Below are 18,987 nucleotides of genomic sequence, written 5' to 3' on the forward strand. Positions count from 1 at the left end.
ACACCAGGTGGGCTAAATCCCCCCCCACCATAGCCTACAGAAAACTGACTCCCACTGGGGCACAGGGGACACTGGTGACAGAAACCTCCCAACCTAGACACAGCTGGACAGAGGCACACACGCCCTCGTGGCACGCACCCCCGGATAACCAAGGTCACCTACAGATAAGAACCTGTACAGCCTGGAACAGCTTGAGATTTTTCCTCCCTGGTCCCCAAGGCCACGTTAGAATATTTGCAAATGTTTCTCCTTAAGATGGCGCACACACACAAACACACAAACGTGACCAACTTACCAAAGTGAAATGATAAAGCAAACCCAGGGCCTGACTCTCGCTGAGTCCCATTCAAACACCCAGACAGAAACTGTGACCCAAGCGCTGGGAAGACAGGCAGGAGGATTGCTGCAAGGGATTTTATTGTTGCTGTTGTGTTTTGTGGGTGGTTGTTGTTGTTGTTTTGCTGCTTTCCGAGACTGGAGTCTCAAGTAGCACAGGCTGGCCTCCACTTCCCTACGTAGCCAAGGACAACCTAGAATTCACGATAGTCCCACCTCTCCCTCCAGAGTGCTAGGATCACCCATAAGTAAATTCATTTCTCTTTCCCTCTCTCCCACTTCCCCTTCCTTCCCCTTTTTTGGATGAAAGATCAAAACCCATGTTCTTACTCTTGCTAAGTAAGCATTCTACTCCTAAGCCAGCTGGGGCTACTTAACAAGACTGTCTCATAAAGGAAAGAGGCAGGCAGATCTCTGTGAATCCAAGGCCAGCCTAATCTGCACAGTGAGAACCTGTCTATCTCCACAACCCTCCGCCTCCAAAAAGAAAAATGGGGAGGGAGGATGCGAGATCAGAGGGAGGCAGGAAGAAAAGGCCTGGATGCGCTAATTGCTAGGACCTTGGGATGCATTTTTCCCACGGGAAACCGGTCACCTTTGTAAGCAGCAGACCCCAGGCGCCTGGCCAAGGTCGAGTCAACTGCGGCCAGTTTACCTTATCAGTGCATCGGGCGCAGCAGAACTTCACCTTGGCCCTGAACTAAGGACAACAAAACTAAAGGCTGAGGAGCCAGGAGCCAGCAGGACCTAGATCTCAGCTCAGGCGTGTGGACCGCCGAGGACAGGCAGCACCAGGCCCTTCCAGGGATGTAGAGCCGGAGACACTCAACACCCCCAAACCCCCTGGGCAAAAGGAAGCCAAGTCCCCTTCAAAGCCAGGGTCTTCCTCAGTGGCCAATGAGGAGCAAGCAAGGAGGGTCCGGAAGGGTCTGTGGTTCAGGACTCTTTCCCAGAAGGCTCTGCTGCAGGTGAGTCTCTGGGCACCGCCCCCACTTCTTGTGGAGAACTGTTACCCACGGGCCTACATTTCCCAGCGAAGGACTTCCCACAGTTGCATCAGATGTGTTCAGGGAGTACAAAGCCTCACTTGATTTCAGGGACGTTTGTGCATTTGTTTGCAGGTGTGTGCGCATGCGTGTGACCAACAGAGGACAACCCTGGCTGCAGTTCCGCAGACACAGGCCAGTTCTTCGTTTTGTTTTGTTCTGGGACAGGGTTTCTCTATGGAGTTCAGGCCGGCCTCCAATTTACCCAGATTAAAATCACCTATCACTCAAGCCCACACTGACAGTGACCTCTTCCCCAGGCTCTCACTGTTCCCCAAGCCCGTCCCTTCCAGTCCCACTTACTGGCCACCCGAAGCCACACAGGGAACCAGCGGGTCTCATTCAGAACCTCCTGGCAGGTGTAGTTGCCGTCATCCTCCAGGCTCAGTGCCTCCACGTGCAGGGCACCTGCGTCCTCTAGAGAGAAGCGCGGCGAGGCTGGAGGGAGGCTAGAATTGGAGGACAGCAGGAAGACGGGCTCTGAGTCGTTCCGGTACCAGGTCACGGGGCCCCTGGGTCCTGTCACGTTGCCACAGTGGAGAGTGACGTTCTCATGAACCTCGACGATGGCCACAGCACCTAGGTCTGTAAGGGAAGGTTAAGTGTCAACACCTTTTCTGGCTGATGGGCAACAACCCTTTGAAAACAGTAGGATTTTCTTCTTTAGTAGCATGTGGCGATCATACGCATGAGCGCGCGTGTGAAGCAGGGTCTCACGCAGCCCAGATTGGCCTTTGCTCACATGCGTGAGCACACGTGTGAAGCAGGGTCTCACGCAGCCCAGAATGGCCTTGAGCTCAAGTGCATGAGCACACGTGTGAGGTGGATTCTTCACAGCCCAGACTGGCCCTGAGCTCTCTCTACAGAACACTACTCAAGCACAGACCTTGAACTTCTGTCCCCGCCTCCCAAATGCTGGGATTTACATGCTGTCCCACATGTCATACAGTGCTGGGGGGCGGCACACAGATCTCAGCTCCAGAAATATGCAGCAATAGCAGAAATCTGAAAAGACACCTTTAAAAATAGCCAATTAAGGAGCTAAGGAGCAGGGCCATAAAATGTAAGGAGGTTCAGATACTCCTAAGAGGCATCCTGTCCTTAAAATACCTTGTCAGTAATGTATGGCGCTTTGTTAGGTTTTCACGTCCAAAAACTGACCAATGATTTCAGAAACTACCTTACCCTATGCCCTCCTTACCCAGTCCCAAGATGACAGGACATGAACTCCCCTGATACATTTCCCCTTTAAAAGTTCTACCCTCCCAGGGCTCCCTGCCACACTTTCTGCCCCCCCCCCATACTGGGGTGCTGGAAAGGTGTTGGTCCAAACCTGAGTTTGAATAGTAAAAACCCTCATGTAATTTGTATTGGAAATCCGGCTCCCTAAATTCATTTGGGGACAGAACTTGGGCATAACAAACCCAGAGCCAAATCTCCAGCCATTTTATTAAACATGTTCAGCCGCGGTATTGTGGTTCGAATGTAAAATGTCCCCCACAGTCTCATGGCCCCAGCTGGTGGCACTGTTTGGAACCTTCAGGGGGTGGAGCTGTGCTGGAGGAATAAGTCCCTGGCGGTGGGCTCTGGGGGTTACTGAGCCTGGCCACATGAAGGTTTCTGCTTTCTCTCTGCTTCTGGATGGAGGCCCCTGAAAGGGGATGGCCTGAAGCTCCTGCCGCCAAGCCTTCTCTGTCATGATGGACTGCACCCCTCGGGAACTGTGAGACAAAACAAACTCTTCCCACCCTTTCAATTGATTATATCAGGTACTTTGCCCAGTAACAGAAATGAAACCCATGGGGGTGGGGGACACCATGACCTCAGAGGGACCCTTCCTCATGCTCTGCTGTCCACGAGCACAGGTTTAGCGCCAGCAGCAATGTGAGCATGACCCCTACATGGGGCAGAGCCGAGGGGCTCAGAGGTTCCAGCTGCAAGTGCCTAGATCAGCCTTTGGGCATATCATCCTCACCTGTGAGGACCCAGGCCAGATCAGCAGAACTGCCTATCCAATCACACGGGCGGTACTGAGCAGTAAGCATCGCCCTCTCCACGTGGCCATCTGTTAGTCCTCAATCACACGGCGGCATCAGGCAGCCATCTTGTTGCCTAGACACCCAGATGGGGTGGGGGTAGGGATGAGACCTGCTGGTCTCCCTCCCCATGGAGTTAATCACTTCGGGCAGCATCAAGCAGGAATGAATGGGCTGGCAGCACACACTGTGTATGCACTGGGAGGCCAGTTCTGTGCTGGGCTCTGTGGATCTGCCGGTGACAGAGGAGAACCACACAGTTCACAGGCTAGTGGGAAAACACACACACAACTGGCAAGACGGGTAGAGGTGAGGGGCAGGGAGACAGGAAGGGCTCCCAAGGCAGCTAGGGATGTGCCAGGTAAGACTTCCTTCAGGAAGCAGAGCGGGATCTGATGGACAAGTAGGCACGGGATGGATGCAGAAGGAGCCAGAGTCCCAGGCAGAGGGAACAGCAAATTCAAGTGCCCAGAAAGACCAAAGCCAGATGTGAGGACAGCCATATGGGGTCTCAACACTCAGAAGCAGACACAGGAAGGTCAAACGTTAGGTGTTAGTGTGGGCTACATAGTGAGACCCTGACTCAAGGAAATACCGTTGGGGGCAGTGTGAGAAAATGCTTGAACCCAGAGTGACAGCTTTGTCAGAAAGACAAATTGTCAGCACCCCCAAACCATCTCAATCAGAACCAGGAGCCCTCTGTGTAGGATTCCAACGCCTGCTCAAGGCTGAAGGGCAAGCGACAGCTGATCGGGGGTTAGACAGTGCAGAACAAGGAACAAATGCAGTCCAATTAATTAATTATGTATTTTTGGTGTTTTTTCTCGAGACATGGTTTCTCTATGTAGCCCTGGCTGTCCTGTGATGTGGGAAGGTCATATGTCAATCTGTTGATTTCATTGGTTAATAAAGAAACTGCCTTGGCCCATTTGATAGGCCAGCCTTAGGTGGGTGGAGTAGACAGAACAGAATGCTGGGAAGAAGGGAAGTGAGCTCAGATGCCACGCTGCTCCTCTTTAGGGCAGATGCAATGAAGCTCCAGCCCAAGATGGACGCAGGTCAGACATGCTGAATCTTTCACAGTAAGACACCACCTCGTGATGCTACACAGATTATTAGAAATGGGTTAAGCAAGATATGAGAGTTAGCCAAGAAGAGGCTAGATATAATGGGCCAGGCAGAGTTTATATGAATACAGTTTGTGTGCTGTTATTTTGGGTATAAAGCTAGCCGTGTGGGAGCCAGGCAGGACAAAAAGCAGGCTTGTCCACAGCTCCTTCTACAGTCCTGGAACTTTCTCTGTAGACCAGGCTGGCCCTGAACTCAGAGATCCACCTGCCTCTGCCTCCCAAATGCTGGGATTGAAGGTGTGTGCCACCACCGTCCAGCAAATGCAATCCATTTTTACTGAGACTATTCCAGCACTTTCCACAATCAACACCCCATTCTAGAGAGGCCACAGGGATGAGAATTTGGGCAGAACCTGCTGGGCTGATTAAAAATGTCCTGGAGGTAACTAATGAGGGGCAGGGGCAGTTGCTGTGCCCCATATCATCCAGTACACAGGGTGGGGGTGGGGGGGTCAGAGGACAACTTTCAGGAGTGTGGTCTCTCCTACCACAGCAGGGAGGGTGCCCAGGAGGGAACTCATGTCACCTCCCCAGCAAGCTCTCTGCCCACTGAGTCACGTCACTGGCCCAACAGAGTGGTTTTTATTTTGTTCTGTATTATACTTTATTATGACAGGGCCTCAAGCAGTCCAAGCTGCCTTGACCTCCTGCACAGCTTAGGATAACCACAAAATCAGGACCCTCTTGCATCCGCTTCCCCAGACACGCGCCACTACCATGCTGGGTTTCAGGGGAGATGGGATCCAGGGTTTCTCCCACATCAGAAAAGCACTCTACCAACTGAACTACGTCCCCAGCCCAAGGATGGATTTTATGGTATGTCGATTATATCTCAATAAAACTGTTATTAAAAAAAGAAGAACTGCCACCACCTTCTTGGCGACCTCGTCATGGGTGTCTGAGCTGCTGTCCCTCCTGGGATAAGAAAAGGCTCCTTTCAAAAGACTGAAGTTGGATCAGGCCACAAGAAGTTCTGAGATGGGCTGTAGAGATGGCTCAGCAGTTAAGAGTACTGGCTGCTCTCCCAGAGGTTGCCAGTTCAATTCCCAGCACCCATATGGCAGCTCACAACTGTCTGTAACTCCAGTTCCAGGGAAATCTGACACCTTCACACCAAATGCACATAAAATAAAGTTAAATAAATATTTAAAACGAAGAAGTTCCCGAGTCTGTCCATCCTGGTTGCAGCACTCCCAAAAGGCTTTCAAACCAGAAAAAACTGCGGGGGGGGGGGGGGGGGGGGGGGGGGAGGTGAGGTAGGCCAGTGTCCGTGAGGCAGAGATTCAGCTGATGCTAGACACTCTCAAACTGCAAGAAACACTTGAGAGTGATAATTTACGAAGTCAACACTCTGTTACAGCCGAGCCTGGTGCCACACGCCTGCAATCCTGCTGAGACAGGAAGATGAAGTTCAAAACCAGCCTGAGCTATGAAAAGACCCTGACTCAAAAGGGAGGGTGTGTGTGAGAGAGAGAGAGACAGAGAGACAGAGACACAGAGCGAGCACATCATTTTCAAATGACTAGGCTATCAACCCAGGCTCTCACATGGTGACTTCCATCATGGAAAGATGCACTGTAGAGTTAGTTCTATCAGACCAACAGCTGTCCCTTCGTAGTCCTCAGCCAAGGAATAAGGGACTGTTAGCCTAGAACAGCCTTCATGCAATTTTAACCTCTACACCGGAGCTCCTGTCTTCTCCAAGAAAGACGACAGCCTGGCTGGTTTTCCCCTGGCTCTGCCCACCCCACTGCCTGTAACACCTGCAGCTAAATATGGCCTTAGAAATCATCTAATCAGTGATGCGGCTGCAGAGTCATCGACTGGTGATGTCTGTTACGGACAAGGAGAGGGAGGCTCCTAAAGACACATCAGTTCCACACACATCCTCATTACCCTGTTGACGCTCGGGGCTCCACACGTGTCCACAGAGATGCAGGTCAGTCACGGTTGGGAGTGCTCCAGGTCAGAAGGATTTACTTGGGTCTCACACTTTGGACAGAGTAAGGCGTAGTATCAGCAGTGCTGGTGAGGGACTCAGTGGGTAAAGGTGCTCAACATCAAACCTCATTCCAGGAACCCACACAGTGGAAGGCGAGAACTGGCCCCCAAAGTTGTCCTCTGACCTCTACACATGCCATGCAACACACATACCCCCACACACAAAAAAATGAAATAAAAAAAACCTAAAAATCAGAGTAATGAATGCTTGCGCTGCTCAGCAACATTCACTGCTGCAGATGCTTTGTTGGCGCGGGGGGGGGGGGGGGCTTAAATTCACATTATGTAACAAAGAAGGGAGAGAGAGGAGCAAGACTCTACCAGGCTATTCCTCCAGCCCCATGCTTGTCTTGACGCTATCCTCATTTACACAGCCAGAGGCATACCCAAACACTGTCTTTTCCCAGGAACCCTCCAGGTGACGCTGAAGCACCAATGTCATGGAAGACACCTGTCCCACCTCTCAACTTGAAAAAGAAAACGACTAAAGTAGGCACAACCCCTGGGCGTCCCAGACACACACACAGGTAAAGCCAGCCTGAGCATCTGGGCATAGCAATTATTGAGCAGAAAGTCGGGGGTGGTGGCACATGCCTAGAATCCTGGCACTGGGGACTCTGGAGTGAGATGAAGACAAATCTGAGACCAACCAGAACTATCCAGTGAGACCACGACTCAAGCACGTTAAGAGGACTTAGCCGCGGACGGAGGTCTCCAAGTGGGAAGAAGCGATCAGTCACTCTGAAAGCAACTTCATGCCAGTATGAATGAACATTCAGGCTCCTTCCAGCTCCAGGACAGAAGATTGACAGTGACCCCCTAATGTCCAGAAAAGCCATCAGGAACTGACCATAACTGGAGCTGGTGGTGTGGCTACCTAGAACATATGCATCACCCATAGAAAATGACAAAAGAAATAAAGAAAAAGAAAACGAAATCCATGACCATAAGGGGATAACACAGCAAGAGAAAGTGGAACCAATCTGGCTGGGGTCATATTCCTAAATAACGCAGAAGATACCTTACTGCCCAGTCCCAGGTGGGAGAGCCGACCCTGTGCTGTGAAACCTTCAGAGTTTTCCATACATACCAGAAACATAGGTTCCAGACAATGTCGCTGATTTTATAGGACAATTAAAAGCAAATGTAAAGAAGTATATCGAAAGGGCATCAGAACTAGGAACTTCTGCTTCTGCCGCTTGCTGCTAGGGAGCTCAGGTATAATAGCGTACCTCTTACTACAAGGATAGCAGGAGGATGGGGTGGACCCGGGACATGCACAAAAAATAGCATTTCCCAAGCATCTTGGGGAATTACTCACCCCTTGGCTTCGTTTGCCTGCCCCCCCCCATTCCCCGCCAAACATTTCTGCACACAGTTGACACGAATTCGCTGGCGAGTTAAAACTCAAACATCCTTTCCCAACCGTCTACATATTTTACTAAACAATCCTCCCCCCGACCCGCGCGGTTTTTTTTTTTTTTTTTTTTTTTTTTGGCAACAGCACGGGGTAAATGAGGTATATTAGGAATTTTTGGTCAAGCCTGAAATGGTTTCAAAAGAAAAAGCAAAAAGAAAACAGAAAAAAAGAATAGAAGAGAAGAGGACGGCGCGGCTTGGAACGCACGGGTCCGCACAGGTAGATTCACTCAGTGAGGAGGGTGTGGAGAAACAACTCCACACGTTACAGGTGTAAGCCCAGGTCAACCTGGGAGAGGCGGGGAGCCGGACACCAATGGAAGCTTACACTGGGGTGCGCCGGCGCCGCGGGCAAAACCAGAACGCAGAGTTAGGAACGAAAGGGAAAGGGAAAAATAAATAAATAAAACCACCACTTTCCCCTCCACGTGCCCCTCGGTGGGCCCTGCCGCACGTGATCGCAGAGCTTTCGAGTCCCCATGCTGGGGGTGGCGGGTCCCTTACCTGCGGAGCCCTGGCGGGCCAGAAGCGCCCCGAAGCACAGCAGGACGCATAACCCGGCCATCACGCCAGAGATCTACGGCCCGGGAAGCGCGGGGCTCTGGGTGTGCGGGGCTCTTGGGGCTCCCGGGCCCGCTGCAAGGGGCTCCCCAACTAGGATGCTGCGGCCGAGCCCGGGCGATCGCCTCTGGGGCACGCGCCCCGCCCCTGCGCCCAGCCCGCCCGGCTGGCGGAAAACAACAGGCGCGGGCCCCCTCCCGCCTCTCCGGCAACTTCCTCCACCTTGGCCGGGAGGAGGGCCTTGTGCGACGATCCCAGTCCCTCGGGGCCTGGAAGGAGGCGGCCCCGAGCTCCGACCCGCCAGTGCGGGACGCGCTCCCGGCCTGTGAACTGCGCGCGGGCTGCGGAGCACCGGGCGCCGTCCCAGCCCTGCAGCTTTATCGCGCTTGTCATCTGGGTTCTCGGGTGCAGGGGCGGACCACAGCGCCGCCATCGCTCAAAGCCCAGGGAAAGACGATCCCTCGACCGTCCGGCCAAAAGCAACCACGAGACTCTGGTTCTCGAATGAACTTAGGTCGCGACCACACGGGAAGTGAGAGTTTTGTTTTCAGGTGCTCCCACGCACGTTCCTTTTACTTTCCCCGCCCTCCCATCCTGGCAGATCCCCGAAGCACATTTCCGGGATCAGCTTTCTGGCGTCCCATTTCGGTGATCTGGTGGACACCGCCACTGCTGGGCCCTTGGGAGGATATCTGCCCTTGAAACAGCTCTGGGAGAAGAAGCTCCGCGTTCAAAACAAGGATGTAGTCGGCGCCGTGGAATCTTCGTTGTGGGTTCCGGGAGGTGGGCGTCCCTCAGCTTCCGCTCTCCCAGCCCTTATAAAAAAATATTGGGAGGGCTGAGGATGATGCTCAGTCGTATAGGGCCAGCACCTTCCATCCCAGCACCCCAAAACCGAAGTAAGATATGGGGAAAAGCTAAATTTGAAATAAAAATAGCTGGTTCTGTTCTGAAAAGCTCCCCACCCCCATGGGGCTTCCTAGAGAGAAATGCATTGGAATCTGTAAACAGAAGGTGTTTATCCTGTTGACCCCAACTTCCTGTTGTTATCCCCAGGACCACACACCTAGTCGCCACCCCTTATGTATTAAATGGATGTGTATTATTGTTGGGCACACCATGTCACTCAGCCTTCTATTTTGAGGCGATCCTCCTGCCTCAGCTTTCCAAGTGCTGAAATTACAAGGGTCCACCATGCCACTCCGTGCCTGGCTATGTTAATTGGTTTTGATGTTTCTTGGGCTCTACAGGCAAACTCTCTGGCCTGGAGTCAACAAGCTGTCTGTGGGTAGAAGCATTGCCCAGCAATGTTTTGGCTAAGAGTCTGGAATGTTCTGGAACCTTGATGGTGCCCAGGAAGGGGAATTTCAGAACTTGCTGATTCAACCACAAAGTTCCTACACAACCCTTGGACCTGAAATACCTTGCGGCCCCTTTCTACGAGGGCAGTCTATTATATTACTCCCTCGAGCTGCCCTCCAAGACAAGTTGATTGTTGGTAAAACCAGGGCTAGATTTCACTTATCTGCCTCCAGATCCTGTTCAACCAAGTTCCAATGCTGTCACTTCTTCCATGACACCTAAGGCCATGGGGATAGAGGTCTGGATACTTGGGCATCATGGAGAGGAAACAGCCACCCCTTCGGATTAGGGTCAGGGATAGTGTTGGGAAACACCTTGGCCTGACAAGCCCTGCCAAGAAGACTCGCTGGACAGCTGAGGTTCCCCATGGGGACTCAGGCAGGACAGAGGCAACAGTAAGAGACCTTCAAGGGGCTATATAAGGACAAAGTGCCTTGACTTACCCCAAAGTAGTCAAGCAACATTTTGATAGACAAAATTGAGCATTGTCATAGGAATCTCATCTGAGCCAAGACCCTAAATCCCACAATCAAATGTGGACGGCGGGGGCCTGGAAAGATGATCCAGCAGCCAAGAGTGCCTACTGCTCTTGCAGAGAACCTGCGTTTAGTTTCAGCACATTAGGCAGCTCACAACTGCCAGTAACTCCAGATCCGGGGACTCGGCCCCCTCTTCTGGTCTCCCAGGGCACCTTCGTGTCCATGTGTATAGTAACTGGTATACACAAGTAAAAAAAGAATAAGGTAAAAAAAAAAAAATTTAAATGAGGAGGTACACCTGTCTAGGTTGCTACACATGGCTGGTCTTGTCTGCTTTGGGTCCTCCTCACCACCACCAATCAACGAATTAAAAGGCAGGAAAAATCTTGCAGCAGCCTGCGCAGCCTGGAGAGCCGAGACTGGGGGTGGGGGTGGGGTGTGCCGGGATTGAGACAGGGAGGCTTCTTTTCAGGTGGAAGAACAGCAACCTTTAGTTTGCCCAGCAACCTTTTATACCTCTACTCCTTCTGTGGAGACCCACCGGCTAGAAAGAACACAAACATCCTTGTCAAATACAGACCACAAGGACGTTCTGCTGGCAGTCAGGGGGAGTGAGGGCAGCTGGATCACAACAATCTCACAGGGTGAAGAAGCACACAGCAAGGCGTGGAGAGCGTCCCCACAGGGAGGCAAGGTGTGGGGAGCGTCCCCACAGAGCGGAGGGCTCAGGGATACCCAAGTCCAACCCCTTGGGCCGGATGTACAGTGTGATCCAGGATGTGTCCCAGGAAGCTGGGACAGGCTTCGATGATACAGGTGTCTTTGACTCATTTCCATTCTTGTAAGTAACCTCTCACCCACACTCCTGTGAGTAACCCCAATAAAACTCTTTGGTTCACCAGATTGAACTTTGGTCTGTTGTGGATTCCCTGGGTTCCCTATCTGGAGTGAGTAGATCTTGGGTGGCAGCTCCGCAGGAACTTTGTCACATGACACAAACAGCCATTGCAGGCCCTGCTGGCAGGAGGAAAAGACTTCCAGGCTGTTATCTCGGCCATGAGGGTGAGAAAGCTTCGGATCTCCATTGTCTTTTAGGCAGAATTTCCCTGTCTGTCTGCCTGCCTGTCTAGCTCCTAGTCACTCGCTGGCATTTGGCTCCCCAGAGAGGTGGACATTGCCACCCCCACTTTCCAGGTGATTCCAAGAGACCTCATTACAGAAGTAAATAGAAGGGTCACAATTTGAACCCAGGTCTCAGGCTGCTGCCTCGTTTTTGCTTGTTTCTTGAGATGCTTGGAAAAGGATGCCAGGGACTCCAGCATGCTGGGCAGGTGCTCTACCACTGAGCCACACCCCTAGTCCTTGATACCGTGGAGGGAGAGGCGGGTAGGAACTGACCGGGTTCTGACTGCTTCGTGGAGATTGCGTCAGCCGTCTGGGTCGTTGAAAACTCAGGCGAGCCGGTGTTGTGCCAATTATTTCTGCCCTACTCTTCCTGTCCCTCGAGGTGACTGAGAGAGGGGTCTTAGCAACAACCTAGACGTATGCCCTGGAGCTTTCCGGGGGCGGGGCGGGGAGAAGCCCGTGAGGACCAGCCTGGGGAGAAGCCTGTTGCTGCAGCTGCCTGGAACCTGGAGAAACTAAAAGGCAGGAAAGCATCCAAGAAGAGAGGCTGGTAGGGTGGGAGGGGAAATGGGAGTTTTCACATGAGCTTGCCGTACACAAACTGAACCCGGCCTCTCAGGACCAGAGACCGGGATGGTGAATTTCTGTGGCTCTGAAACCCACGGGACTTGGAAGGAAGATCTACCCCTTAGACAGTGAAATTGCCACTCTCAGAGGAACAGGAAGATGGCTGTCAGGGTTCCCAGAGAAGCAGACCTGGGAAGCTGCTCAGAAGTGGGTGAGCCAGCTACACCAGCAGGTGAGAGCAGCCAAGCAGGTTCTGGGAGATAATAAAGCACACGCATTCACTCTCCTGAGCCCCACGGCTGAGAAGGTTCCTTTTTGTCTGGATGAGGTAACTCCAAGTAGCCCTCAAAAAAGGGACCTGCGGGTCAGAGGACCAAGGGGTAACCTTGGTTCCTGTCTCCTGCACTTAGATACTCAACTATTTGCATAGATTTGTGGCCAAGACAGTGTTATTTTTGCTAAGAACTGGGACGTGTAGCTTGACCTGTGTCTTAATCTGTGGAGATAGAGCTCTGTGAGCTGGAGTTAGTGTTGGAGCACTTGGCTAGCAGAGGTTGAGGCCCCCAGTTGTCCCAGTAACACCTCTCTGCTTGCTGAGTTCCAATCTGTCTGCCTCTCTGCCTCGTTTTCTTACATCTGTTGCAGAAACCTGAGATCCTTTTAGGGTCCTTCTTCCCTGGGGACATTCCTCTGGGGACATGGATGTTATACCCAGATCCGCGATGTCCCCCAAAAACCAACAAGGAGACCGAGTCCTGTATGTAAAAGTAAAGAGTATTTTATACAAGTTTGCAAACTCAGTCTCTCCGCATGTCCAACATATTTGAATAAACGCAGAGCCCCGAGCTCTGTTAGAGTTGGGTTTTTATAGTAGTAAAGGTGGGGGGTGAGGGGTTTCTAAGGTTCAGGACCTCTGGTTGGCTGACATTTGTCCAGGGGTGTCCCAGTGAATGTGTGCTGGCAGTGAGCTTATCTACAACAGTTGGAACCTTAGCCATTTTTTGGATGGTGTGTTCCTGGTTGGTACCTGGACAGTCTCCGTTTATGGTCCTTCCAGCAACCAAGTATTGCTTCAGGGTAAACTACTGAGACTCAGGCCTCCATCAAACTCATCAATGGCTAAGTCCTGCACTGGCAGGTGATAATGGTTGGAAGTAAAGAACTTCCTTTGGGTGGTCTGTTTCTATTTAACCCATCATGGCTGGTTCCTACAATGGACACCCTCTAAGCTTGCTATACAGGCTAAAGAGCCGCCAGTCTGACCGGAGACCTCTGGTCTTTTGCGGCCTCTGCCTCCAAGAGTAAGTAGTGCAAGCAAGTCCCATGGACGGAACTTTGGTTCCCGGGGCTTTATTGATGCCCTGTGTACACCCAGCTCGACTCTTCCAAGTCCTCCCCAAGCATCTTCCTCTGTCCCTTCCTCTCCCTTTCACAGTTTGATTGCTGCTGTCACACACCCAAATTCTACAGAACAAGGTAATCCTTCCTCGGGGGTTTAACTCAGAGGCGCCCACCCAAACCCCAGGAATCCTGGAAGCTTCTCACTCTTTCTCCAAATCAGGAAGTCTTCGAGATTCGGGGAACTTCTTGGGTTCAACTGACTTTGTGAGTGTTATGAGCCCGGGCACTTTTTTTTCATCTTTCCCCATGGTGTGTGTGTGGGATTCTCCACCAGTTCTGCCTGTCATTTCAAGTTTAAACCAAATCATTTTAAACAAATGCTAAAGGTTCTTCTTCCTCCTCCTCCTCCTCCTTTTTTTTTTTTTTTTTTTTTTGTTGTTGTTTTTAGTTTTTGTTGAGACAGATTTAGCTGTCCTGAAGTGTGCTCTGTAGATCAAGCTGGCCTCACACTTAGGGATCCACCTGCCTCTGGCTCCCAGGTCGGGATTAAAGCCCTGCGGCACCACTGATGCCCGGGTAAATTTCACAGACCTACAGACCTAGACAGTTTGTGCAAATGAACCGGCCAATGGATTGAGGCCCCTCCCTCATGTAGCCCCTCCCTCATGTAGCCCCTCCCTCATGTAGCCCCCGCCGCTGCCCGCACCAAGCTCCTTTAACTCATCTCACCCTGCCACTCAGCTCCCACTCACGAGTGTGTCCTGGTGCCTGCTGTTTCTACTGCCCCTCCCAGCCTGTTTTCCCTGAGATACGATGGTATTTTTGTTCTTAGGGCATCTTTAGCACGTGCCTTTGGTCTTCCTTTGTTTCTGCCCCTTTTGCTCTTGCTCTTACGTCTACTTCTTGGGCTTTTCAGGTTGCCTGCCCCATCTACAGACAAATACAAACCACCTATGGAGATGTAGCTTCCTGGGTTCAATCTGTAGCTTTTGGATGTGGATAATAACACTTCACTGCAGAGCTGTTTCTGCAGATGGGTTTGGCCTGCCGGCTCCAGATCCAAGTGTGTTTATTTTATAGTTTCCTCCAAGGTCTCAGTCCTGGGTTAGGGCGGAGTCTGCTACGGGCACATAATAAAGCCAGCTAACAGGATGCTCTTACTTGAAGAAGTGAAAAGGGACCCTTTGTCTAAAATCTTGCAATAATAACTCCAACATCATAGTTTTGGTTTTTTGTTTGTTTGTTTTTGTTTTTTTCAAGACAGGGTTTCTGTGCATAACCCTGGCTGTCCTGGAAGTCACTCTGTAGACCAAGCTGGCACCAAACTCAGAATTCTTCCTCTGCTTCTCAAGTGTTGGTGCTGGTGCCACCAGCGCCCGGTTGATGTGTGTTTGTGTGTGTATGTGTGTGTGCATACGTATGTATGTAATAACAACGTTTAGCTCTCTGAATACCACCACCCCACCCCCACTTTCTTGTTGTTGTTGTTGTTTTAATCTAAAATCTGCAACAACCAAAAAAGTTAATAGTTGAAAGTCCATATACAGACAATCGTAATTTGGAACAACATGATGTATCTAAATTCCCAAGATTATAATGGTCCACTCATGCTAACAAAATCCTACTTAAAGATGTATGTCCAATCACTTATGTCTTTTCTAACTTTGTTAAACTTTAGCTATTTGGAAAAACTAAATCATATACAAAATTTTTATCTTTTATAAAAGTACACTCACTATAAAAGGCTTGGGAAATGAGGTTCCCATTCTTTCCATAGACTGAATGGTTTAAGGTTTATTTTAGTACTAAAAGACCTTCAATTCAAAATTATAACTTTTGTTTTGTTTGTTTGTTTGTTTGTTTTTCAAGACAGGCTTTTTCTGTGTAACGCGTCTGTCCTGGAACTCGCTCTGTAGACCAGGTTGGCCTGGAACTCAGAGATCTGCCTGCCTCTGGCTCCCAAGTGCTGGGATTAATGGTGCGTGTCTAATTGCCTGGCTCAAAATGATAACTTTTAAGGCTCAAAATCTTTAATGAGGATAAAATTATAAAATCCTAATCTTATAAGAGTTACTTACTGTAAACTGTTAAAGATAATTAAGACTTAAAAGTTAATATCAGTTACTTTATAAATGATCAAATTCTTTAATGTGCTCCAAATTTTGTTTGTGGCTATGTTAAGTTCAAATGTAACTCATGTACAGGGACAAGCTAGGAGGGGGAGACCAGTTCACGTCCCCCGTTACACAGTCCTCTCCTTGTGCTATCACCGGCAGAGGTAAGGCTGAAGCAGATAACGCAGAACAAGTTTAATGCAAACTTGCTTAATGTGAAATACTATTCAAAAGCAGGTATATTAGAGAAACTGATTATAAAAAATGAAATGCTTGAGTAAAGTTGGCCAAATTTATGAGACATTTGCATGGTAGGATGTCCCCACATCCAAGGAGGACCCTTTCCTTTGGATAGGACACGGTCTGACCAGGAAAAAGAAAGGGGGGGTGGTGGTGCTGGAGAGATGGCTCAGCGGTTAAGAGCATTGTCTACTCTTCCAAAGGTCCTGAGTTCAATTCCCGGCAACCACATGGTGGCTCACAACCATCTGTAATGAGGTCTGGTGCCCTCTTCAGACAGAATGTTGTATGCATAATAAATAAATAAATAAATTAAAAAAAAAAAACTAGGATTTTAGGTCTCTTTTAAGTTGTCAACGAGATGCTGACTTTACCTGACTTCTTTTACGAAGCTTCCAGGTGCTTGTTCCTCGGACAGGAGTCTGATGTCGCAAACTGCTCACCAGTCTCCTCCAGGACTCTGGTGCATGGTCTAGCCAGTTGTACAATCGCTTTTAACCTTATTAAACATAACCCACGTGAGCTCTGTCTCTTCCCGTTTCTCACAGGTTTGCCGTCACTCACCTCCTGACTTTGGTTCTAGATTCCTGCCATCTGTTGGGTCTTCTTGCGACCCCGTGGATACCAGGACCCTCCTCTGAGGCACTCCTAACTGTGTCCTTTTCATATCGTCCCTTTTGGCAGTTCGGAAAGAAATCTGTACCCTAAACCGTTCAACGCAGTGCAGGTGACCTCTGAGGCGGGGACCCAACTTCATCCAACTTGTTCCTATTTTTGCCACTCTGGACCTTGGTTCAGGACTCAGAACTAAAACATTTAGCTGGAGCCGCTGGTTGGTGGTGGCACACGCATGCCTTTAATCCCAGCACTCAGGAGACAGAGGCAGGTGGATTTCTGTGAAGTTGAGGCCAGCCTGGTCTAGCGTGCGAGTTCCAGGCCTTTAGCAGAACTAAAGCCTTTTCTCTCTATCAGTTTAAGCTGTCTCACCATCTCTCAGACACCGTAGAGAAATCTCAGGCCAGCTTCACGTCTCTCAGGACCAGCCCACTCTCTGCCGCAGTACTGCATGCTAGACCTGAGTACCACTGGGGACGCCATCCCTGCCCTTCTCCACCAGCCGTGCTGTGTCCATGTCCTAACTGGTGTGAGACGGGACCCAAAGACACAGGACCGGAGAAAAATTCAGCCTCAAGCTTCCTCCTATGTAGGGGGCTTTTAGTTCTCTCCACTCTGGCTCCTCCTCCCTTGGATCGTTCATTTCCCCCTGACTGTTCTCAGATTCACGTGTTTTAATTACTGATATCCAAACGAAAGGTCCCATTAAGCCCTCCCGATGGATCTCACCCTACAGTAGCCTCCTGGGCCCACAACAGCAATAGGACTCCAACAGGAAGGACACAGTCAATTCCACCAGGTTATGGAAGACCCGACCTTGGCCGGGCGATGATGGCGCACGCCTTTAATCCCAGCACTCGGGAGGCAGAGCCAGGCGGATCTCTGTGAGTTCGAGACCAGCCTGGTCTACCGAGCTAGTTCCAGGACAGGCTTCAAAGTCACAGAGAAACCCTGTCTCGAAAAACAAAACAAGACAAAACAACAACAACAAAAAAAAAAAAACAAAAAACAAAAAAAAGAAAGCCTAGTTACCCTAAAATCAAAAGGATTCCCTGGCTGTGGTGGTCTTCCCAAACCTCAGATGTAATGTCTGCCAACAGGGAGGCTTCTATGTCTTCCTAGGGGAAGAATGTTATTTTTAATGCAAACCAATCTGGCCTAGTCCCGGAGACTGCCAAATGAGTATTAGAAAGAGTCCAAAACAAAACAGACAGTACTTTCTGGAAGGCCGTCTGGACTGCTTGGGGGATTGTGGAACACCGCACTGGCCGGCCCAGTCAGTATGAATTTATCAACTTTATCTTTGGTCCCTGCCTTCTCAGCTGTCACACCCTGTTCCTCCAGCAAAAACACTACAAGCTTTCACTGCCCCGGGGGGTGGGAGTCCCTGAATTCCCCCCGACTGAAAACTACCAACCCCCATCCCACCTCACATGTCCCTTTCACCATCGGTACCTTTGTGCCCTCCAGATGGAAGAAGTCCCCTGCCCTGAAACGCTGCCCCCTCTCCCTTCTTTCTACCCTTCCAGAGTTGGGGTACGCTAGGTAATAGCCTCGGGTCATGAAGGATGGAGTCAGGTTGTACTGGGCAGTGGTACAACCCAGAAACAGTGGCTTAGCCCTAGCCCGGCCATTCAGCCCCAGCTGCAGAAACAACATGCTGTGTGGGAAACAACCCACCCTGCTCCCAGCCAAGATGCAGAACAGCCGCTGGAACTCCCTGGGAGCTACCTATGTATGCACACGTTCTCCAACTCCTCCAAGTGCCTAGCAACCTCCATCCCTCTGAAACGGTGGGCCCCTCGTTGTTCCAGTAGTGGTGAGATCAAGTTTGTCTGTCTGCCTCATTGTTCTTACACGTTCTTACACCTAGCATGTGTCAGGGGTGGGGGTGGGTGGGGAGGGAGGTAGTCCCAGCACCTGAAAAAGAGGAGGAAAGAACACGGTAAGATTCATGGCTACACAGAGAGATGGCTCAGCTGCTAAGATCAAAACATGTTGCTTTTTCAGAGGATCCCAGTGCCCTGGCTGGGTGTCGCACAGCATTCTAGAACCCCAGCTCCAGGGGGTCCACTAGCTCTGGCCCCAGAGCAGCTGCAAGAAATGCAAACACACACACACACACACACACACACACACACACACCTGCACAAATGAAGATGAGATATTACTAACAATAAAATCAGGGCTGTCTTGAGAACATTGGGAAAGAAGTGTTTTCCTACGGTTGATGCCGGTATTTCTTAAGGGACATTTGCTGTCCCCCTCCCCCCTTTAAATTATGTTTTTGCTTTTGGAACAGCACCTCGCTATGCAACCCTTGGTGACATGGAACTTACTATGTAGGCCAAGCTGACTGCACACTCAGAGTTCAGAAAGCCGGGACTAAAGGCCTGTGTTACCACACCCAAGTCCGCTTAACTAAAACCCTAGCACACAGACTTGCTTCGGTGGCTCGCTCCTCTCACCCCAGCGTTTGGCAAGTGGAGGCAAGAGGATCAGGTGGGAAAACTCATCCTGGGCTACACAACAAGTTCAAGACCAGCCTGTCTACAGAAAACCTTGCCTTAAGAATCCCAAGACCAAGGCTGGCTCAGAGGTTAAGGGTACTTGTG

At 50.6% G+C, this 18,987-nt stretch overlaps 1 protein-coding gene across 1 annotated transcript in view; it reads right to left on the minus strand.

Moving 5' to 3' along the window:
* Window positions 1-9,208, minus strand: part of Vsig10 (V-set and immunoglobulin domain containing 10) — a 31,399-nt gene extending 22,191 nt beyond the window's left edge. The window contains exons 1-2 of the mRNA XM_050159053.1: window positions 8,473-9,208; window positions 1,686-1,967 (exon numbers count right to left, since the gene is read on the minus strand). Of these exons, the coding sequence (XP_050015010.1) occupies window positions 1,686-1,967; window positions 8,473-8,533 (343 nt within the window). The 5' untranslated portion in view covers window positions 8,534-9,208. The remainder of the gene's footprint in view (window positions 1-1,685; window positions 1,968-8,472) is intronic.
* Window positions 9,209-18,987: the final 9,779 nt, after the last annotated feature.

This window comes from Alexandromys fortis, unplaced genomic scaffold (genome assembly GCF_014885135.2).
Source record: "Alexandromys fortis isolate MF-2015 unplaced genomic scaffold, M_Fortis_MF-2015_v1.1 scaffold_90, whole genome shotgun sequence".
In the NCBI taxonomy this organism is placed as follows: domain Eukaryota; kingdom Metazoa; phylum Chordata; class Mammalia; order Rodentia; family Cricetidae; genus Alexandromys; species Alexandromys fortis.